The sequence below is a fragment of the Tupaia chinensis genome, unplaced genomic scaffold, assembly GCF_000334495.1.
Source record: "Tupaia chinensis unplaced genomic scaffold, TupChi_1.0 Scaffold000438_1, whole genome shotgun sequence".
Lineage (NCBI taxonomy): Eukaryota > Metazoa > Chordata > Mammalia > Scandentia > Tupaiidae > Tupaia > Tupaia belangeri.
The window spans coordinates 294885-318927 of record NW_006159943.1 but is presented as its reverse complement, the minus strand read 5'-3'; the positions used below and the strand labels follow the sequence as shown (position 1 = coordinate 318927).

The window sequence follows — 24043 nt, the reverse complement described above, 5'->3', positions numbered from 1 at the left end:
CCACTGCCGAGGCCTGAGCACTGGCTCCCCTCCTTCCCAGAGGCGAAAAGGCATTCAGCGGCCTCAGGCACAAACGCCTTCTCTGGGGCTCTGGGTGGGGCCGGCAGTGGACAGATCGCAGTGAGAGAAGGGGAGGTGGGCTGGAGGACCAACCCTGACCACCTGGACCTCCGAGTCAGTTAAGGCCACTCAGAGAAGGCTTGACACACCCACGGAAGGCCTGGGAGGAGGCAGCACTGTGGCTCACGGCATCCTGGTCCCCCCAGCATGTCCAGCACCTCAGTAGCTAGAGCGGTCCTGGGAGGACGCGGCCTGGGAGGGTCATTCTGACAGAAGGGCCAGAGAAACATGGTGGCCTAGGAGTGGAGCGTGTGGAGGGATGAGTTGATGTTACTTTCCTTCCTGTCCCTCCACCCTCTGGCATTCTGCACTTGGTCTTTTTTTTTCTTTTTAAAAAAACTTTATTCATTTTAGAGAGAGAGAGCGAGACCAGCAGTGCTGACAGGGTCCTATCACTCCATGATTCTCCCTTTTCCCCTCTAGCTCTCTGGCCCGCCAGGATCGTGGGCCCATGCACACCTGATGTTCCCGGATCCACTGGGATCCGAACCCTTGGCCCCGCATGGCTTCCAACAGTGTAGAGAAGAGTCCTATTGCCTGCATCACTGCAGCTGAGTCTCAAAAATGCTTACAAGGAGTGGGATGTATCCTTTTCTTTAAAAAAAAAATTAATTCCATTCATTATTATTAATTTTTAAAATTTGATCAGAGAGAGACTGAGAGAGAGAAAGGGAAAGCAAGAAAGCAAGCCGCAAGGTCCAGGACTCAAACCAAGGTCAGCCGTGTGGGAATCCAGTGCCTTTAACCACCATGCCACCTGCTGGCCCCAGGGATTTATCATTTTCAATTAAAATAATTTGTTTTGGAGAAAGATTTTTGCTGTAAGGTATGTGCACTCACTGGAATGACAGAGACAGAGAGACGGAAAGCAGGAAATCAACCCCCAGGGGGAAAGGCCATGCTGCAGCCCCATCTGCTCCATTCTCTTCTCAGGATCTTGGGCACACACACCTAGTAAAAGTTTTAAGCCACAGTGTCCAGAGCTCGAACTATGTCGACTCTGTGGTAGTCCAGTGACATAACCATTACACCATCTGCTGATCTCAATTGTTTCTATTTAAATTTTAAATTTTGCTATAGAGTGCATGCATTCACAGATGAGACAGAGAAAGCGGTCAAGTGAGAAAGCACCCATGGGGGGAATGGCAACGCTGCAGTCCCTTCTGCATTCCTCTTCTGGGATTTGGGGTATGCACACGCATGCGCCTGACGTGAGGCTGCCAGGTCCAGGCCTCGATGTGTAGTCAGCCATGTGGGATGCAGCCACCTTACCCACCATGCCACTGATTGCTCTCTCAACTTTTTAAAAAGTTTACTTATTTCTTCCGTGAGCAGGAGAGAGACAGGCACTCTCAACAGAGTCCTTGCACCATAATCCATCCCATGTCCCAGCCGGCCCAGATCCCCATTTGCTCAGGGAGGTCACAGGACACAAACTCAGGACCTTCCCATGTGGGTCAGCTTTGCAGAGCATTGCATTTTACTGCCGTGCCACGGTCCAGCCCTGTGTTCAATGTTATTTCACATTCAATTTATTTTTCAGATGGATAAACGGTTGTGCCAATGTCACTTATTACGTGTAGTATCTGTTTCTCACTCAAATACCATCTTTCTTTTTCTTTTTCTTTCTTTTTTTTAAGAGAGATTGTGGCTAGAGGGCACACATGCTCACCAGAGAGACAGAAAGCAAGAAATCACCCCCAGGGGGATGGCCATGCTGCAGTCCCTGCTCCTCCATTCTCTTCTCAGGATTTTGGGCACGCACGCTCAAACGCAGCTGGCATGAGTTTTAAGCCTCTGGGTCCAGGACTCAAACTGCGGTCAGCCCTGTGGGAGTCCAGTGATGTAACCGTTACGCCATCTGCTGGTCCCCCGTCTTTATTGTATATGTAAGTGTTGAGATACAGATAACTGAATTCCCTACTCTGTGCCACTCTTATGTTTGCTCCTATTCCACTGGCAGTGCATGTTTGTGTTTCACAATAATTCGATTAGTGTAGCTTTTTTTTTTTTTTTTTGATATAGGGCATGTGCCCTCGCCAGAAAGACAAAGAGACAGAAAGTGAGAAATCACCCCCCAGAGGGGATGGCCACGCCACAATCCCTTCTCCTCCATTCTCCTCTCGAGATCTTGGGCACACATGCACACGTGCCCAGTGTGAGTTTAAGCCACCAGGTCCGGGACTTGAACCATGGTCAACTACATAGGAGTCCAGCGACATAGCCATTATGTCAACTGCTGGTCCCCAATTAATGTAGCTTTCTAAATTAATTTGAATGTCTTTTGGGTTTCCCAGTTGAGAATGTTTGCTAGTGGTTTTTCTATTTATGTAGTTTCTTCCTCTCTTTTCTTTTTAGAATTTTATTTATTTTTATTTCTAATTTGACCAGAGAGAGAGAAAAAAGGAAAGTGAGAAAACAAGCTATCAGGCCCAAGACTCAAACCGTGGTTGTCCATGTGGGAGTCCAGTGCCTTAACCACTATGCCACCTGACAGCCCCACCCCATAAAGACTTTAAAAAAGAAAAAAAAGAGAGAGACTGGCAGCTGGCATGGTGGTTAAAGAACTGGACTCCCACATGGTCAACCACAGTTCAAGTCCTAGACCAAGTGGCTTGAAACATGCCAGGCACATGTGCGTGTGTGCCCAAAATCCCCAAAGGGGACTGGAGCAGAAGGGATTGATTATTGGTATTATTATTATTATTATTATTACTATTTTGGCCACAGGGCATGTGAGCTCTCTGGAGAGAGACAGAAAGACAGTGAGAGGGAAAGTGAGAAATCACCCACTGGAGGATGGCCATGCCACAGTCCTCTCTTCCATTCTCCTCCTGGGATTTTGGACATGCCCAACATGATTTTCAAGCCACCAGGTTCAGGACTTGAACTGCGATTGGTCATGTGGGAATACAACACCTTAACCACCACACCACCTGTGATTACTGCTTTTTGTAGGGGGAGAGATTTTTGCTATAGGACGAGTTTTCTCACTGGAGTGACAGAGAGAGACAGAGAGACAGAAAGCAAGAAATTACACCCCCAGGAGGATGCAATCCCTTCTCCTCCATTCCCTTCTTGGGATTTTGGGCACACACGCACACACCTCCAGCATGCGTTTTAAGCCGCCGGGTCCAGAACTTGAATCGTAGTTGACTCTGTGGGAGTCCAGCTACATAACCATCATACCATCTGCTGGGCCTATGTGATTACTTTTTTTTTTTTTTTTTTTTGAGAGGTTTTCACTATAGGGTGTGTGCGCTCGCCAGACAGACAGAGAGAGACATAGAGACAGAAAGCGAGAAATCACCCCCCAGGGGGGATGGTCACGTCGCAATCCCTTCTCCTCCATTCTCCTCTCGGGATCTTGGGCATGCATGCACACGCGCCTGGCATGAGTTTTAAGCCACCGGGTCTGGGACGTGAACCGCGTCGACTATGTGGGAGTCCAGCGACATAGCCATTACGCTAACTGCTGGTTCCCCGGTGATTACTTTTTAATACCCATTTTCAGTTTTAAGGGCACCTGAGGGTTCTTAGCTCTGACACACACCATGGTGGGCCCTGATGCCAGTCAGGAGGTGGGGCAGTGAGGACAATGCCCACCTGGGAGAGAGTGAAGGAAATGAAGGTGAGATGGCTGATGCTTGAGCCCTTCTCTCTGCAGCCTGGAGGGGGGCCAGGATGGCTCTTGCTCCCCAATGACTAGAGTTTCAGGTTTTTTTTTTTTAAGTAATTATTTAATTTAACTTTATTTATTTTAATTTGACCAGAGAGGGATAGAGAGAGAGAGACGGAAAGTGAGAAAGCAAGCTGCCAGATCCAGGACTCAAGCAGTGGTTGGCCATGTGGGAGTCCAGCACCCTTAACTACCACGCCAACTGCTGGCCCCTGACCAGAGTTTCCGAAGGAAGAGGGGCCAGCAAGTGACATGTTGGTTAAGGGCACTGGACTCCCACGTGGCCAATTGTGGTTCAGGTCCTGTACCTGGCGGCTTGCCTTCTCTCTCTCTCTCTCTCCCTCCCTCTCTGGTCAAATTAAAATAAATAAATAAATAAATAAATACACAAAAAGTTCAGTAAAACGATTCTAAAAAAAGGAAGAAATCAGAGCATGAGCTCATTCATGAAGCTTTCCCCTGCCTAGAATCCTCTTTCCCCCTGGGCCAGATCCTAAGCAGGCCACCCCCATGCCTCGGGACATCTCAGAAGCCATCTACTTCCTGCTGTTCCCCTTCCTGAGTTTCCCAACTGGTGACAGACTTCACTCTCTGCCATGCCGGTGCCTCTTGCTGAAACTCTTCTCGAGGCTATTAGCATATTCCAACTGGTGATTTCACAGTCCTGGCCGGGCTGCCTGTGTTCTCTCTGTCTCATCCGTCTCATCTGCTGGCTAGATTGTGAATTCCTGGGGGGGGCGGGAAACAACATTTTTCTGTGCTTGGCTTTCTGTCGTATGGGTGCCCAGTAAATGGAATAATAATAAGTGAAGGGCCAGCCCTGTGGGCTGGTGACTGGATAAGTTGGAGACCACATGGCTGGCCATGGTTCGAATCTGACCTCTGTGGCCTGAAAACCATGTTGGACACATGTGCATGGTTTGTGTGCCCCAAACCCCAACAGGATGGTGTGGAAATGGAAGAGGTGGGTTTGTGGGGGTGCTTTCCCTCCCCGCTCTCAGTTTCTCTCAGAAAAGCATGTTCCCTTGGACACTTTTTTTTTTCCCCTTTTAGATTTTTGTCATAGGTCATGCGCACTGGCTGGAGACACAGAGAGACAAAGAGACAGAGAGAGGGAAAGTGAGAAATCACCCCCCAGGGGGATGACCATGCTGCAATCCCTTTTCCTTTATTCTCCTCTTGGGATTTTTGGGCAGGCATGTACATGCAACTGGTGTGTTTTCCAAGTTGCCTGGTCCAAGATTCGAACCGCAGAGTCACCCATGTGGAATCTAGTACTCTAACCACTGGTCCCTCCCTCTGACAATTAAAAAAAAAGAAAGAAAGAAAGAGGAAAGGAGGTTCTTATGTGCTGGAAAGAGCACTGTCCTGGGAGCCAGCACACCTAAGTTCTAGGTGGCCTCTGCGGTCAGCTTGCAGTGGGACTTGAGCAACCGTCCTCCCATGCTGGGTCTCTGCCTCGTGGAGGTGACTAAGTGCTCTGAAGCCTGCTGACTGTGACACCCTTCTGGTTCCAAGGTTCCACAGTTCTAGAACCTACTCCCCTTCTCATTTTCTTCCCTCAGGCTGGCGCGCACGTGCCTCCCATGAACAGGGTCGTCCCAGAGGCGTTCCTCGCCGGCGGAGAACCGGTGCCCCAAGGCCGGACCCGCCGCTGCCTGTCTGCTGTGGAATCTAGAGACCAGCTAGAGGAGGAAGAGGAAGATGAGGAGGAGGGAAGAGAGAGGAAGGAGATGAACAGCTCCCATGCCGTGCCCCTCCGAAGGTCGGGGGCTTTCCGTGCCCACAGTCACACCTATGACCCCTTTAAGAGACACAGCTGGGGGTCAGGCAGGGAGCACCAGGACCCCATGACAAGGTGAGTGCCATTCCTTCCCAGACCTTGGCGAGAGCGGGTAGGAAAGAATATTCTGGTGTCCTGGCCCCTCCTCCCCCGTACCTTTCTGGAGACAGATGGAGAGCGACAGGAGTTGGGAAGGCCTGGCCCAGCCTGCTCCCTGGGGAATTGGCATCCAGGCCTGTTATGGACCTTGGGGAGGAAGGACCCTGGGACCCTGCCTTTCAAGAGGTGGCTCTCCCCAGTGGCTCTCGCTCCTTCTCTCTGCCTGACCTAGAGGACAAGCTGGGGGTGGGGAGAGGGAGCCGGTGCAGAGTCAAGTCGGGGCATCTATCAGGGCCGTGGGTCTTACTGCATCCACTCCCACTTCGGGTTTCACAGAACCATTAACAGTGTCAGAGCTCGTGGGAGCTCAGCAATCACGCGGCCCAATCCCCTCATTTTGCAGATGAGGAATCGGGCCCAGAGAGCTTTGGGAGGTTTCTCATAAGAAGTGGTCCCAGGGCCGGGGTGCTTGGCACGCCCCATGCCCAGGTCCCCACCAACCTGTCTGCTCCAGCAGAGGCAGCCCCACAATGTCTCCAACCGACCCGTTTCACAGCTGTGCGGCGGGGAAACAGCTATCCTCGCCTAGAGTTCTGTGAACTCTGGTTTGGTGGGGGGGAACACAGGGACCCATCTCTTCTCCCTGCCCTGGAAAAACCCTGACCACTTCCCCAAAAGCAGAGGAAGTCAGAAAGAGAAGGTCCGGAGGGTCTGCGTGGGGAGTTCGGGGTGAGTGGCCACTGCAGAGGCCTCTAGCCGTGGAAGGGCACCGTCCCTCTGCTATGGCCACGGTCCCTTTGGACGAGCTCCGTTAGCTCTGGCGGTGAGTGGACCAGCCTCTCCAGGGCAGGGCTGGGCTGGCAGGGCTGGGGAGGGAAATGTTTGCTGGGTCTTGTACCTGAATGGCTGGGCGGGGACACAGGTGAGAGCCACAGGTGAGAGCCATGCTTGCAGGACTTCTGGCACCTTCCTAAGAGCAGCTGGTGGAAAGCAGAGATGCCCAGAGGCTCCTGATGTGGCGCCAGCTGCATCTCAAGCTCTTCCCGGTGTCACCCGCCTTTTAAGTTCAGGCATTAATTTGGCCTCTGGGGTAGAGAGGGCAGAGCCCTGAGCATGCCACTCAGCTGAAGAGGGACAAAGGTTAACATCCCAAACCAGGCAAGGCGAGAATCCAGCCACCCCGGTCTCCGGCCAACACTCGTCGTTTTCTGGGGGGCAGTACCGTCTCGTGACCAGCAGGGGCCACCCTTGCCCACAGCCGACCCTGCAGTGCTGCCAAGCGGTGCCTCAAGGGAGCCAGCCTGGGTCCCGGCTGCGCTATGCCAACAGGAAGGGCTGGGCTGGGCTGGGGGCGAGTCGCAGGGCCGGCCTGGGGGTGTCCCTCTCTCCTGCCCGTCACTGGCCACTGGATACAGAGGGCAGTGGCGCCTATGTGTGTTTCAGGAGGAGACTGCTGGCGTCGGGATGCCCGGGCTCCCAGGAGGTCCCCTTACTACAGAGCCAAGAGGAGCTGGACACCTTTCTGGGACTGCAGCGCCAGGGTAGCCAGCCCTCCCACCTGGTATGAGACAGTTGCCCACTGAGGCCTTGCCGTGCTGCTCTCCTGCCCCCGCCCGCCCCCCACCACTCTGTGCCTCTTCTGTTCTGCCAGCTGCTGGCTCTCCGCGCCCTCTGACGGAATCTGAATCTGCCGTCTATGCCGCTCTGGCTGCTTCCCCGGTCTGCGCGCTCTGTCCCCGACTCTGCGCGCCCCGCCGCCTGTCTCTTCTCTAAGACTCTGTCTGTGTCTCTGTGTGGATTTTGCTGCATCTGTTTCTCCTCATTAAAAGGCCCCTGTTTGCCTCGCAGTTAAAACCACTTCTTTCTGTGACCCCCACATTCCCAGGTTTGGAGGGGACCTTATTATCTGTGGGGTGAAACTAGGCGTCTGGTACGCTGAGACAGGAGTTCTCTAAAGGCATAGTCCCAGGGTTATCAGTGGAGAAGGGAGAGTGATCATCCAGCCTTCTGTCTTTGTTCTTTCTAAATAATTATTTTATTGTATTAATTCTTCTTATTATTATTTTAATTTGCTATAGCACTTGTGCTCACCAGAGAGAGAGGGGAAGTGAGAAAGTAAGCTGCCCGTCTGGGACTTGAACCGCTGTTAGGCATGTGGAAGTCCAGCGCCTCAACCACCATGCCACCTTCTAGCTCCAACCCAGCCTTCTGTGTTAAGACAACCTAACTGGGGGTATCCGAAAGCAGGCTCTGAGGACCACTGGGGGTACACGAAAGCCTTAGAGACACCGGAGAACTGCAGCTAAGCGTCTCCAAGCGCAGGAGATGCCTCGAGCCCATGGTGAAGGCTGCCTCCCCTCCAGGTCGCCCTCTTCCTGGCCAGAGGCTCCAACCCTGGGCTCACTCTCTGGCTGCCTGTGGCGCAGGAGAGAGGCTGTGTGTGTGCATGCGTGTGTGTGTGTGCACGCGTGTGTGTGTGTGTGCAGTCTGAGAACCCATCTTTTTCTTTGATTTCTTTCTTGTGACGGGGTGACCCAACAGGGTCAACACAACCTACCTCCAGCCTCGCCCAGAGCCAGGATCACAGGCATACGTGTACCTGCCTGGTGCATGCAGGGAGACGCTGGGACTCAAACCAGGCTCTTCCCACCTGGCCTCGGCACTGAGGAATGGCCTGTTCCACCAGGATGGCCCAAGGGCCCATCTTACTCCTTCCCTGCTCTTCTCCGTCAGCATGCCCACGTCTCCCCACTCCCACTTCCACGTGGTAACTGTACAAAGAACAGGATTTTAGAGTCAGACGCCGAGATCCTTCATTTACAATCCAAGCAATTTAGTTCATATTTCTGGAAATAAGAATCATACAACTAGGGCCAGAAAGTGGTGTGGTGGTTAAAGCACTTGACTCCCACATGACCAACCATGGTTCGAGTCCTAGACCTGGTGGCTTGCTTTCTCACTCTCCCTCTCTCTTTCTCTTTCTCTCTGTCTCTCTCTAGTAAGTAAGTACATAAATAAATAAATAAATATATATATATATATATATACCCTGTACCAAACTGAAAAAATAATAATAATGATAAATCAAATTAAATAAATAATTCTTTTTTAATTCATTCATTCATTTAATTTGATCAGAGAGAGACAGAGAAAGAGAGAGAGAAAGTGATAAAGCAAGCCACCAGGTCCAGGATTTGAACCATGATTGGCCATGTGAGAGTGTTCAACGCCTTAACCTCCATGCCACCTGCTGGTCCCTAAATAAATCATTCTTTTAAAAATATCTGCTTTCTTAGAATAATTAAACTATCATTGGGATCGGCAGATGGCGTGGTGGTTAAGGCGGCTGGACTACCACATGGTTCAAGTGGTTCAAGTCCCGGACCTGGCAGCTTGCTTTCTCACTTTCTCTCTCACTCTGTCCCTCTCTGATCAAATTGAAAAATGATAGATAGATAGATAGATGATAGATAAAGTTAGATAAAATCTGAAGGGGAGAATGGGGAAGGGACTGAGTCATGGCCATCCCCTAAGAGGTGATTTTTTGCCTTCCCCTCTTTCTTCCTCTGGCAAGCACACATGCCCTATGGCAGAAACCTAAAAACAAAAACAAAAACAAAAACCAAAAAATGTTATCGCTATATTGGGGCCAGCCTATGGCATGGTGGCTAAGTAGGCTGGATCCTACATGGCCAACCACGCAGTTTGAGTCCTGGACCAGCAGCTTGGAAGAACAGGCTGGCACGTGTGCATGCCCAAAATCTAAAGAGGAGGGACAAAGTTGTGACTATTTGGGACCAGCAAGCGGCCTTAACCATTGCGCCACCTGCTGGTCCCTCCCTAAATAAAATAATTCTTTAAAAAAAAAAAAAAAAAGTGATTATTTCATAAAAAAAGAGTTCCAAAAAAATAAATAAATAAAAGAGTTCCAGTACCTGGCACCAAGGCCAGCACACAGGATGAGCTTGAGCTCCATAAACATTTTTCTTTCCTCCCCTCCTTCCCTTTGAAAGGCTTCCCTTCTCACCCAGCTTTGTCCTCTTCTCCCCCTTCTGCCCCTCTTGACAGTGTCTTCTTTTCCACTTCTCTAGTACTCGTTCCTTTCTTGTGCCTTCCTGCTCCAATGCCTCTCCTCTCTATTTAATTCTTTTCTTTAAAGAATTTTATTTATCCGTGGTAGAGTATATGCATGCACATGAGAGAGACACCTGCCACAGGCCTGGTCACACCGTGACCCCTGTCCTCCGGCCCTCCAGCCTGTCCGACTTCATGCCTGCGCGGTATGCCCGACATTGTTTCAGGCAGCCCAGGGATTCCAACCGTAGTTGCCATGTGGGCTCCACCTTCCCTTGATGGGTGCATTGCCACTGTACCATGGAGTCGGCCTTGATTTGATTTTTAAAGCCAGCAGATGGCGGAGTGGTTACATTGCTGGATTGTCACATGGCCAACTGCGGTTTGAGTCCCCGACTTGGTGGCTGCAAAATCATGCTGGGCAGGGACCAGCAGTTAGTGTAATAGTTATGTCGCTGGACTCCCACGTAGTCGACCGCGGTTCGAGTCCTGGACCCAGTGGCTTAAATTCACACTGGGGCATGTGCATGCATGCCCAAGATCCCAAAAAGAGAACGGAGGAGAAGGGATTGCAGCAGGGCCATCCCCCCTGGGGGGTGATTTCTCGCTTTCCGTCTTTCTGTCTCTCTCTGTCCGGCGAGCGCACGTGCCCTATAGCAAAACCCTCTCCAAAAAAAAAAGAAAAAAAAATCATGCTGGGCACATGTGCATGCATGCGCAAGATCCTGGGAGAATGGAGAAGGGATTGTAGTGTGGTCATCCCCCTGGGGGGGGGAGTGATTTCTCACTTTCCCTCTCACTATCTCTGTCTCTCTCTCTGTGTCTTCAGCAAGTGTATTACCCTAAGGAAAAAAACTCTCTTAAAACAAAACAAAACAAAAACCTGTGTCTACATATTGGGAGATTTTGTTTGTTTTCCTTCTTCTAGTAGCAAGTGTAAATAAATACTCCATCGAAGTCCACAGACTGAAAGCTTGAGACTCTTTAAGCTAGACTGGAAGACTGGATCTTGCAGACTGACCATGAGCCAAGTATAGCTCCAAAATCTATTTTGTCTGGCTAATATGGTGCTTTACTCTCTCTCTCTCTCTATATATATATATATATATTTTGGGGGGGGTGCCATAGGGCGCATGTGCTCAATGGAGAGTGACAGAGAGAAGAGAGAGAGGGAAAGTGAGCGATCACCCCCGTCCCAAGGGGGAATGGACACACTGCAATCCCTTCTCCTCCATTCTCCTCCTGGGATTTTGGGCACACACACACAAGTGCATAAGTTTCAAGCCACAGGGTCTGGGACTTGAACCATGGTTGGCTGTGTGGGAGTCTAGTGCCTAGCCACCATCCCACCTGCTGGCCCTGGTGCTTATGCTTTTTAAAATTCAGATGTCCTTAAATGGGACCTGTTTCTCCAGTTTGCCAGAGTTGCTGCTACTGTGTTGTATTTTCTCCTGTGTCTTTTTAAAATAATACTTAACATGAATGCCTAGTAAGCCAGCACCCATCTCCAGAACTAAAGCGTCATCGACACATTTCTCTTTATGTGCTCCTTCCCTCTCTTATTCTCTTGCATTCTCACCAGGGGAGGATAGGTAACCAGTTTATTTTATTTTATTTATCTTCCACTTACCTTTTTAAAAAGTTTTGACAGAAGCATATATCTTATCTAGCCTTTTTGTGTTTTTATCTTTTTTTGGTTTGTTTCTGAGTTTCAAAACAGTACATCATAGAGCCAGCAGGTGGCATAGTGATTAAGGCTCTAGACTCCCACATGATAGACTGTGGTTCGAGTCCTAGATTGGGTGGTTTGAAAATCACTCTGAGTGCATATATGCATGCCCAAAATCCTGAGAGGAAATGAGAAGGGATTGCAGCGTGGCCGTTCCCCTTGGGGGTGATTTATCACTTTCCCTCTCACTGTCTCTCTGTCTCTTTCCATCTAGTGAATGTGCCCTATGGCAAAAAAAAAAAAAAAAAAAAAGATAACCTAAAAAATAAAAGAATTGTGTCATATTGTACAAAATTTTCTCTAACTTGCATTTTTAAAAAGTATTGCTTTAGTTATTTATTTATCATTTTAATCTGGGAACCAGCAGTTGGCGTAATGGCTATGTTGCTGGACTCCCACGTAGTCGACTGCGGTTCGCGTCCTGGACCCGGTGACTTAAAACTCAAGCCGGGCACGTGTGCGTGCATGCCCAAGATCCCGAGAGGAGAATGGAGGAGAAGGGATTGCGGCGTGACCATCCTCCCTGGGGGATGATTTCTCGCTTTCTGTCTCTCTGTCTCTCTCTGTCTGGCGAGCACACGCGCCCTATAGTGAAAAACCTCTCCAAAAAAACCCAAAAAACAAAAAACACTTTAATCTTACTTTATTTTATTTAAGAATTATTATTTTTAAAATTTTATTTATTTATTTTTATTTACTTCTTTTTTTTTTTTTCTTTTTGGAGAGGTTTTTGCTATAGGGCGAGTGCACTCACCAGAAAGACAGAGAGAGAGACAGAGAGAGAAATCTCTCCCCAGGGGGATGGCCATGCCTCAATCCCTTCTCCTCCATTCTCCTCCCAGGATCCTCGGCATGCATGCACACACTCCCAGCATGAGTTTAAGCCACCAGGTCTGGGACTCGAACCGCAGTTGACTACATAGGAGTCCAGTGACATAGCTATTACGCCAACTGCTGGTTCTAAGAATTATTTTATTAAACTTTATTATTACTATTATTATTTTCCAGTTTGATCACAGAAAGAAAGAGGGAAATGAGAAAGCAAGCTACCAGGTCCAGGACCTGAACCACGATCAATCATGTGGAAGTCCAGAACCTTTAACCACCACACTACCTGCCGGTCCCTTATTATTATTATTTATCATTATTATTTTTTAATTTGACCAAAGAGAGAGAGAGAGGGAACGTGAGAAAGGAAGCCTCCAGGTCTGGGACTCAAACCATGAGAAGCTATGTGAGAGTCCCATGCCTCAACCACCTTGCCATCTGCCGTCCCTCTAACTTGCATTTTCATTTAACATTGTTTTAGTTTATCCATGTGTTGCAAATAGCCATAGTTCATTGATTTTAATTCCACGCTCCTGTTGACGGACATCTGGATTCCATTCTTCGCTATTATGAAGTATCACTATAAATAGCTTTTTATCCATCTTTCTGTGCACGTCTGCCAGAACTTCTCCAGGGTATGTAACCTTGGGTGGAGCTGCTGTGTCACAGAGTGTGTGGATGTGCAATTTTATAAGATAATTTCAGATGATTTTCCACTCTCATCAGCAGGATATGGGCGTTCTCATTGGTCCACATCTTCTCCAGCATTTAGTGTCATCAGATTTCTTTTTGTTCTTTAAAGAGTTACTTTGTTGAACTTTATTTATGCATTTACTTGTTTTAATTTGACCAGAGTGAGAGAGAGAGAGAGAGAGAATGAGCAAGCAAAACACCAGGTCCAGGACTCAAACCTCTGTCGGCCATGTGGGAGCCAGCGCCCTTAAGCACCATGCCACCTGCCAGTCTCCATCAGACTTCTTAATTTTGCCAGCCTAGTGGTTATAAATCTCACTGTGGTCTTAATTTGAATTACCCTTTTTATGAACACATTTGAGCATCTTTTTATATGCGCGTTGGCTATCCGTGTTTCTTCTGAGAAATTTCTGTTCATGTATTTTGCTCACTTTTCTATCAAGTTCTTTCATTCTTTTATTATTATTACTATTATTCCTTTCTTATATCAAACGTGTCCTTTATATATTCTGAGTACTAATCCTTTGTTGTGATTTTTCTTTCCCTTCACTTATGATACCTTTAGATAAATAGAATTTTTTTTTTATTTTGAAAAAGAAAATCTTGGAGATCAGTAGATGGCATGATGGTTTTGTTGTTGGACTTCCACGAAGTCGACTGTGAGTCAAGTCCCAGACCCGGTGGCTTAAAACTCACGCCAGGCACATGTGTGTGCATGTTCAAAATCCCAAGAGGAGAATGGAGGAGAAGGGAATGCGGCATGGCCATCCCCTCAGGGGTGATTTCTCGCTTTCTGTCTCTCTGGCAGGCACATGCACCCTATAGTAAAAAAAAATCTCTCTCTGAAAAAAAAGAAAGAAAGAAAGGAAAAGAACATCCTGGGCCAGCCAGATGACATGGAGGTTAAGGCCCCTGGATTCCACATAGCTGACAGCTAAGGGAGCTGGACCCTACATAGCTGATTGAGTAGTTCGAGTCCTGGACCCAACAGCTTCAAAGGCATGTCTGGTCCGTTTGCATGTGTGTGTGTGCCCAAAATCCCAAGAGGAAAATGGAGAAGGGACTTCAACGAGCAATGATTTCTCACTTTCCCTCTCTCTCTCTGTATCTCTCTCAGGTGAGCACATGTGCCCTATAACAAAAACAGAACAAAACAAGCTACTCTTGTTATTGGACAACAGGGAAATATCAAAAACAAGAAAAAAGTAAAAATGGAAGTTACAGACTGGAAACCAATTTTCACAATACAAATATTTGACAAAGGACTCAAATTCAGAATACGTAAAGACTGTAACAGAGCTGAAGCTCTAAGCTGAGCAAACAAGACAAAATTTTGCATTTTTTCCCTTTTCTCTTATTTTTATTTTTTTGCTATAGGGCACGTACACTCCCCAGAGAGAGACAGAGAGGGAAAAGTGAAAAATTACTCCTCAGGGAGGATGACATGCTGCAATCCCTTCTCCTCTAGGCTCCTCTTGGGATTTTGGACACACATGTACACCCTCCAGAGTGATTTCCAAGCTGCTGGAGCCAGGACTCAGTCTGCGCTGTCCGCCATATGGGATCCAGCTGCTTTAACCTCCACACCACCTGCTCGCCTTTGGAAGATATTCTTTATCAGGCTAAGGAAGATTCCTTCTTCTTTTTTTTTTTTTGAGAGAGATTTTTGCTTGGTTGCGTGTACTCGCTGCAGAGACAGAGACAGAAAGTGAGAAATCATCCCCCAAGGGGGATGGCCACGCTGCAATGACTTCTCCTCCATTCTTCTCTTGGGATCTGGGGCATGCACACATACACACACAGCATGAGTTTTAAGTCACCAAGTCTGGGACTCGAACCACAGTCAATTATGTGGGAGTCCAGCAATGTAACCATTATGCCATCTGCTGGTCCCAAGGAAGAGTGCTTCTATTCCTAATTGCCGAGGCTTAGATTTTAGAATGAATGATTGTTGAATTTCATCCTATTCTTTTCTGCATTTACTAAGATGGTTATTTTTTCTCCTTTAATATGTTATTGAAATAATTACATGAAAGATTTTTTTCTCATGTTGAACTATCCTAGTATTCTTAGAACAAATCCAACTTTGTTTTGACAAATCATCTTTATTTGTGATATCAGTTAGCTATTACTATAGGAGAAACCAACCCCAATGTGTAGTGGCTTAGAAAAGCAACTTTATTTTTTTAATTGCCAGAGGGCACATATGCTAATCAGGGAGAGATGACGAGACAGAGAGAGAGAGAGAAAGTACCTTCAATGGAGTTTGGTCATGCCACAGTTCCTTCTCTGTCGTCTCTCCATGTTGTCAGGATTTGGGGCACACATTCCCGGGCGCGTTTTCAAGCTACTGGGCCTGGGTTTGAACTGAGTGGGCCATGTAAAATTTGGGGCCATTGGGACCAGCAGTTAGCGTAATGGCTACGTCACTGGACTCCCACGTAGTCGACCACGGTTCGCGTCCCAGACCCGGCGGCTTAAACTCACGCCAGGCGCGTGTGCGTGCGTGCCCAAGATCCCGAGAGGAGAATGGAGAAGAAGGGATTGTGGCGTGACCATCCCCCCCGGGGGGGTGATTTCTCGCTTTCTATCTCTCTGTCTCTCTCTGTCTTTCTGGCGAGCGCACGCGCCCTATAGCGAAAACCTCTCCAAAAAAAAAAAATTGGGGGCCATTTAAATTTTGATTCCCTTAACCAGTCAGCTGCGGGCCTGGCCCCAACAACCACTTATTTATTTTTTTGCTGACAATTCTGTGGGAGGGCAATTTGGGCTGGGTTCAGCTGATTGTTCCACTGATCCGTCCTGGATGTGTCACGTGGCTAAGGCTGGCTGGTGGCTTGAAGAGGGCCAATGATGACCAAGGAGAGTCTACTGCCTGGCACTTAGTGAACTGCCAGTTGGGATACCTTAGTTCTTATCCACATGGCCTCTGAGGAATGCTAGTTTAGGCTTGTTCAGATGCAAATAGCATTCAAGGTGGGTGAGGGTAGAAACTTTAAGGTTTCTTGAGGCAAAAATCACAAAGTGGACCAGCCACCATAGGGCCTGCTGATTGCTGCTGCTACTTGGCAGCTGAGGCTATCTGGGAGGTCTGAGTTTGAGTCCAGGTAGGGCCGCCCTAAAAGCCAGGCATAGTAGCACAGGCTTGTAGTCCCACCTAGGGAGGTTGAGGCAGGAGGACGGTGACCTAGTGAGACCCTGTCACTTATTGCCACTTCTGCCACATTCTATTCATCACAGTAATCATAGACCCTCCTAGATTGAGAGGAAAGAAAGAAACTCCTCCTTGGGGCCAGTAGGTGGCATAGAAGTTAAAGCAGCTGTATTGTAGATGGCTGACTGAGTGGTTTGAGTCCCGGTTCTGGTGGCTGGAGAAACACACAGGGTGCATGTGTGTGCGTGCCCAAAATCTTGAGAGGAGAATAGAGGAGAAGGAATTGCAGCATGGCTGCGGCTGCTGGGTGTGATTTCTCATTTTCCCTCTCTCTCTATCTTTCTCTAGCAAGTGCATATACCCTATGGCAACCAAAAAAATTTTTTTTAAAGAATGTATTTAATTTGGGACCAGCAGTTAGCATAATAGCTATGTCATTGGACTCCCACGTAGTCGACCGTGGTTCGAATCCTGGAACCGGTGGCTTAAACTCATGCTGGGTGCATGTGCATGCATGCCCAAGATCCCGAGAGGAGAATGGAAGAGAAGGGATTGTGGCGTGGCCATCACCCCTGGAGGGTGATTTCCCACTTTCTGTCTTTCTGTCTCTGTCTTTCTGGTGAGCGCATGCACCCTATAGCAAAAAAATAAAACCTCTCCCAAAAAAAAGAATTAATTTAATTTAATTTATTCATTCATTTATTTTAATTTGACCAGAGAAAGATACACACACATACGGGGGGGAGGGGGAGTGATAAAGGAAGCCCCCAGGTCTAGGACTAGAACTGTGGTTGGCCATGTGGGAGTGTTCAGTTCCTTAACCGCCATGCCACCTGCTGGCCCCGCCCCCAATTATTTTTTTTAGAGATTTTTGCCTTAGGGTGCTTGAGTTCAACAGAGAGAGACAGAGACAGTAAGAAGAAAAATGAGAAATCACCCCCGGAGGGAAGGCCATGCCACAATCCCCTCTCCTCCATTCTCCTCCAGGATCTTGGGCACAAACATGCCTGGCGCGATTTTGAAGCCACAGGGTCTGGGATTCGAACCTCAGTTGGCCATGTGGGAGTAAGCAATGTAACTGCTATGCTATCTTTTGGCTGGCAAAAAAACATTAAATCTATATGTAAAAAACAATAAATATTTCTTTTTTTTTAAATTTTATTTTAGTTTTGTTACAGGGCACAAAGGCATGCGTGCTTGCCAGAGAGATAGAAAGTAAGAAATCACCCCCTGGGAGTATGCATGCTACAGTTCCTTCTCTTCCATTCTCCACTTGGGATTCTGGGCACACATACTTACATGCCCAGTATGTTTTTCAGGCTGCTGGACCCGGGACTCGAATTAGAGAGTGAGCCATGTGGAATCCAGTGCCTTAACTACCACGCTGCCTGCTGGCCCCAGAAAAGATTCCTTCTTTTTTTTTTTTATTTTAAGAGAGATTTTTGTTATAGGGTGCATGTGCTCACAGAGAGATAGAGAGAGACAGACAGAAAGTGAGAAATCACCCCGGAGTATGGCCACACTGCAATGCTTTCTCCCCCATTGTCCTCTCAGATCTTAGGCACACACACACACACGTGTCCAGCATGAGTTTTAAGCTACCAAGTCTGGCACTTAAACCATGGTCAACCACATGGGAGTCCAGTAACATAGCCATTATGCCATCTGCTAGTCCCTAGATACCTTTTCTTCTTTCTTAAAAATATTACTTATTGGGGCCAGCAGGTGGCGTGGTGGTTAAGGTGCTGGACACTCCCACATGGCTGACCACAGTTCAAGTCGCAGACCTGGCAGCTTGCTTTCTCACTCTTTCTCTCTCTCTGTCTCTCTCTGGTCAAATTAAAACAAATGAATGAATAAATAAAATAAAATAAATAATTTAAAAAAATTATTTAGGGACTGGCAGATGGCATGGTGGTTAAGGGTGCTGGACTCCCACATGGTGGACCACAGTTTGAATCCCAGACCCAGTGACTTGTTTTCTCACTTTTCCTCCCTCTCTCTCACTTACTCTGTCCCTCTCTAGTCAAAGAAAGAAAGAAAGAAAGAAAGTTAAACAAAATAATTATTTTTAAAAAGATTTATTTAATTTTATTTATTTATTTATTATCATTCCATTTAACCAGAGAAAGAGAGGAAGAGACTCAAACCACAGTCGGCCATTAGGGAGTCCAGCACCTTAACCACCACATCATCTGCTGGTTCCCCTATATTCCTTCTTAATTGGAGGAGCTGTCAAAAATTTGTGGCCATTTAGGGATCAGCAGGGCTATGTCACTGGACTCCCATGTAGTCAACCATGGTTCGAGTCCCAGACCCAGTGACTTAAACTCATGCTGGGCACGTGTGCATGCGTGCCCAAGATCCCAAGAGGAGAATGGAGAAGGGATTGTGGTGTGGCCATCGCCCCTTGGAGAGTGATTTCTCGCTTTCTGTCTCTTTGTGGCCATTTAAAATCTACTATAGGGGACCAGCAGTTAGCGTAATGGCTATGCCATTGGACTCTCATGTAGTCGACTGCAGTTCAAGTCCCTGACCCGGGGGATTAAAACTTACGCCGGGCACGCGTGCTTGCATGCCCAAGATCCTGAAAGGAGAAAGGAGAAGGGATTGCTGCGTGGCCATCCCCCCTGGGGGGTGGTTTCTCGCTTTCTGTCTCTCTGTCTCTCTCTGTCTGTCTGGCAAGTGCACATGCCCTATAGCAAAAACCTCTCAAAAAAAACACAAAAAACAAAAAACAAAAAACTACTATAATTTGCTAGTACTTTGGGATTTTTGTACTTATGTCCATAAGAGATTGGCCCATAATTCTCCTTTGTCTGTGTCTAGTTTTAGAATCAAGGTTATACTTGCCTTATAGAAAGCATAGAAAAGGTTTTTTTTTATTTTTGTTTTCTACTTTTTGGAAAATTATGTATAAAATTTCAGTGATCTGTTCTCTTTTTTTTGGAGAGGTTTTCGCTATAGGGTGCGTGCGCTCGCCAGGTAGACAGAGAGAGAGAAAGTGAGAAATCACCCCCCAGGGGGGATGGCCACGCCACAATCCCTTCTCCTCCATTCTCCTCTCAGGATCTTGGGCACGCACGCACACGCACCCGGCGTGAGTTTTAAGCCACCGGGTCCGGGACGCGAACTGCGGTCGACTACATGGGAGTCCAGCGACATAGCCATTACGCTAACTGCTGGTCCCAGTGATCTGTTATTGAAAGATCTGTCCCTTGCCTATAAAATTGTCTGGCGTGCTGTTTTTGTTTTGTTTTGTTTATGGAAAGATTAATTACTGATTCCATTTCTTTAATAGGACCACTCAGACTTTCTATTTCTTCTTGATTCAGTTTTGGTAAGTTAATTATTCTTTTGTTTTGTTTTGTTTTTGTAAAAATTTGTCTATTTTGTTTGTATTTTCAAAATTCTTGGCATGAAATTGTAGATAGTAGTCTCATTTTTTTAATCAATGCTCTTTCTATAGTTAGGTCTACCTTTTTATTTAATTTTATTTGCACCGCGCTCAATCTTCCTTTATTACTCTTATCGGAGGTTTGTGTAGCTTCTGCAAAACAACTGTTGGCTTTATTTATCCTCCCTATTTTATCACTGTTTTCTACTTAATTGATTTTGGCTTTTATCTTTATTATATGCTTCTTTCTATTTTCTTTAAGTTTGTTCTGTTGTTCCTTTTCTAACTTTTTAAGTTGGCAGAGCTCATTAATTTGCAGTTTTTCAAATTTTTCAGTGTAAGCATTTTAAGGGTACACATTGCCTTTGAAATATCACTGTGGCCATCTCCTACAAGTTTTGTTCTGTAGTATTTTTAAATTTCCATTATGATTTTTTCTTTGACCTATATGCTTATCTAGAAAGGGGCTTTAAAATTTATAACTCTTGGGGCTGGCAGGTGGTGTGGTGGTTAAGGTGGCTGGATTCCCACATGGCTGACCTTGGTTCCGGTCCTGGACCTGGCTTGTTTTCTCACTTTCCTTCTCTCTCTCTGTGGTCAACTTCAAAAACATAAAATAAAATAATGGCAATAAATAAAATTAAATAATTCTTAAAAAAAATAAAAAATAAAATAAAATTTATAACTCTTGGGGCTAGCAGGTAGCATAGTGGTTAAGGGCACTAGACTCCCACATGGCCAAGCACAGTTTGAGTCCCGGATTTGGCATCTTGCTTTCTCACTTCATCTCTCTCTCTCTCTCTCTGGTCAAATTGAAAAACAATGACAATAAATAAATAAATAAATCTTTTTTTTGACTGATTTTTGCCATAGGGCGCATGCACTCGCCAGACAGAGAGAGACAGAGAGACAGAAAGCGAGAAATCACCCCCCAGGGGGGATGGCCATGCCACAATCCCTTCTCCTCCATTCTCCTCTCGGGATCTTGGGCACGCACGCACATGCGCCCGGCGTGAGTTTTAAGCCACCAGGTCTGGGACGCGAACCGCGGTTGACTACATGGGAGTCCAGCGACATAGCCATTACGCTAACTGCTGGTCCCAATAAATAAATCTTTTTAAAAATAAAATAAAATAGAATTTATAACTTTCAGGGCCAGCGGATGGCATAATGGTTAATGTCGCTGGACTCGCGCATGGTCAATTATGGTTTAAGTCCCAGATCCAGCAGCTTGAAACTTACTTCAGACCCATGTGCTTGTATGTCCAAAATCCTGAGAGGAGAATGGAGGAGAAGGCATTGCAGTGTGGCCATCTCCCCTGGGGGGTAATTTCTCATTCTTTCTTTCTCTCTCTGGTAAGTGTAAGCACTCTAGGGCAAAAAAGTCTCTCTTTAGGGACCAGCAGGTGGTGTGGTGGTTAAGGCGCTGGACACTCCCACATGGCGGACCATGGCTCAAGTCCTGGACCTGGTGGCTTGCTTTCTCACTTTCCTCTCTCTCTGTGTCTCTCTCTGATCAAACTATAATGAAGGAATAAATAAATAAATAAATCTTAAAAAAAAAAAAGTCTCTCTTTTAAAAAAATACTAGGGACCAGCAGCTGGTGTAACGTCATTGGGCTCCCATGTAGTTGACTGCAGATTGAGTCCCAGACCCAGCAGCATTAAAACTTGCACTGGGCTTATGTGCGTGCATGCCCAAGAATCCCAAGAGGAGAATGGAGAAGAAGGGATTGTGGCATGGCCAACCCTCCTGGGAAGTGATTTCTCGCTTTCTTTCTGGTGAGCACATGCACCACCCCATACCAAAAATTTCTCTTAAAAAAATAAAACAACTGTGGGACTGCAGTTAGTGTAATGGCTATGTCACTGGACTCCCATGTAGTCAACCACGGTTCGAGTCCCAGACCTGGTGGCTTAAACTCATGCTGGGCGCGTGTGCATGCGTGCCCAAGATCCCAAGAAGAGAATGGAGGAGAAGGGATTGTGGCATGACTATCTCCCCTGGGGGGTGATTTCTCGCTTTCTACCTCTCTGTCTCTCTGTCTTTCGAGCACACACGCCTGATAGCAAAAAAAAACCTCTCCAAAAATAAATAAATAAATAAATAAAACAAATAGGGAACAGCAGTTAGCGTAATGGCTGTGTCGCTGGACTCGCATATAGTCAATCGTGGTTCGAGTCCTGGACCAGTGGCTTAAGCTCATGCCGGGTACGTGTGTATGCCCCAGATCCTGAGGGGAGAATGGAGGAGAAGGGATTGTGGCATGGCCAACCCCTCTGGGGGGTGATTTCTCACCTTCTGTCTCTCTGTCTCTGTCTTTCTGGTGAATGCACACACCCTATGGCAAAAACCTCTCCTAAATAAATAAATAAATGAATGAATTTTTTTTTTTTTTTTTTTTTTTTTTTTTTTTTTTTTGTTTTTGGGCACCAAACACACAGAGAGAGGGTAGGAAGCACCCACTAGGGGAGAAGGCCACACCACAATCCCTTCTCTTCCATTCTCTTTTAGGGATTTTGGACATGCATGCATATGTGTCCAGGATGATTTTCTTTTCTGTTCTTTTCTTTTCTTTTTGTTTATTTTCTTCTCTTTCTTTTCTTCTTCTTTTTCTTTTTTTAATAAAAATAATTATTAGGGCCAGCAGGTGGCGAGGTGATTAAGGGCGCTGGACTCATGGCTGACTGCGGTTTGAGCCCTGGACCTGGTAGCTTTCTTTCTCACTTTCCTTCTCTCTCTCTTTCTCTCTCTGTCTCTCACTTTGTCTAGTAAAAAATAACAATAAAGTTAAATAAAATAATTCAATAAAATAATTATTTAATATAATATAATTAATTAATTAATTAATTATTTGGGGGGAGGTTTTTGCTATAGGGCACGTGTACTCGCCAGACAGACAGAGAGAGAGAGAGAGACAGAAAGCGAGAAATCACCCCCCAGGGGGTATGGCCATGCCGCAATCCCTTCTCCTCCGTTCTCCTCTCAGGATCTTGGGCACGCACGCATACGCGTCCAGCGTGAGTTTTAAGCCACCGGGTCTGGGATGCGAACCACGGTCGACTACATGGGAGTCCAGTGACATAGCCATTACGCTAATTGCTGGTCCCTTAATTTATTATTTTTTCGTTTGACCAGAGAGAGAAAGGGAAAGTGAAAAAACAAGTCATAGATCTAGGACTCTAACTGCGGTCAGCCATGTGGGAGTCCAGCACCTTAACCACCAAACCATCTGCTGGCCCCCCATCCAGTGTGATTTTCCATGGTCCAGGCCTTGAACCATGAAATTGGCCATGTAGAACCCAGCCACCTTAACCTCATGCCACCTATTGTCCTAAGATATATATTTTTTCTTTTAAAAAAAATAATACTCACTTACTTTGGGACCAGCAGCTGGCATAATGGTTTCATTGTTGGACTCCCATGTAGTTGATGGTGGTTCGAGTCCTAGACCAGTCCTGGACCCAGTGACTTCAAACTCACGTTGGGCACGTGTGCATATGTGCCTAAAATCCCAAGAGGAGAATGGAGGAGAAGGGATTGTGGCATGGTCATCCACCCTGGGGGGGTGATTTCTTGCTTTCTCTCTATCTGTCTCTTTCTGTCTCTGTGGCAAGCACACATGCCCTCCACTGCAGTTCGAGTCCCAAACCTGGCGGCTTACTGTCTTACTTTCTCTCTCTCTCTTTCACTATGCCCTTCTCTGGTCAAATTAAAATAGTCTTTTTAAAAAATATTATTTCATTGAACTTTAATTAACTAATTAATTAATTTTAATTTGACCAGAGTGGAACAGAGTGAGAGAGAGCGAGAGAGATAGAAAACAAGAAAGCAAGCCACTGGGTCCAGGACTTGAACTGTGGTCTGCCTTGTGGGAGTCCCAGGCCCTTAACCACTATGCAACTTGCTGGCCCCAATAAAATAATTCCTAAAAAAAAAAATGTTTAGGGGACAGCAGGTGGTGTAGTGGTTAAAATGCTGGACTCCCACGTGGTTGACTGTGGTTTGATTCCAGACCCGGTGGCTTGAAACTCACACCGGGTATGTGCCCAAAATCCTGAGAGGAGAATGGAGGAGAGAAGGGATTGTAGTGTGGCCATCCTCCTTGGAGGGTGATTTCTCACTTTCTGGCTCTGTCTCTGCTGTGAGTGCATGCATCCTATAGTAAAAATTTCTCCATAAAAAGAAAAAAAGTTAATTTTTTCTGTGAGCAAGAACAGAGACCTAGGGGAACCAGCAGTTAGCGTAATGGCTATGTCGCTGGACTCCCACGTAGTCAACTGCGGTTCGCGTCCCGGACCCGGTGGCTTAAAAACTCATGCCGGGCACATGTGCGTGCGTGCCCAAGATCCCGAGAGGAGAATGTGCGGGCCCAAGATCCCGAGAGGAGAATGGAGGAGAAGGGATTGCGGCGTGACCATCCCCCCTGGGGGGTGATTTCTCGCTTTCTATCTCTCTGTCTCTCTCTGTCTGTCTGGCGAGAGCA

The 24043-nt window shown here is 46.9% G+C and overlaps 1 protein-coding gene across 1 annotated transcript in view; it reads left to right on the top strand.

Annotated features, from left to right (window-relative positions):
* The window catches only part of ARHGEF2 (Rho/Rac guanine nucleotide exchange factor 2), a gene marked incomplete in the record, with an annotated part of 107371 nt that overhangs the window by 15844 nt on the left and 67484 nt on the right, over positions 1-24043 (top strand). The window contains 3 exon segments of the mRNA XM_027774480.1: positions 5365-5657; positions 7125-7242; positions 19461-19499. Of these exon segments, the coding sequence (XP_027630281.1) occupies positions 5386-5657; positions 7125-7242; positions 19461-19499 (429 nt within the window).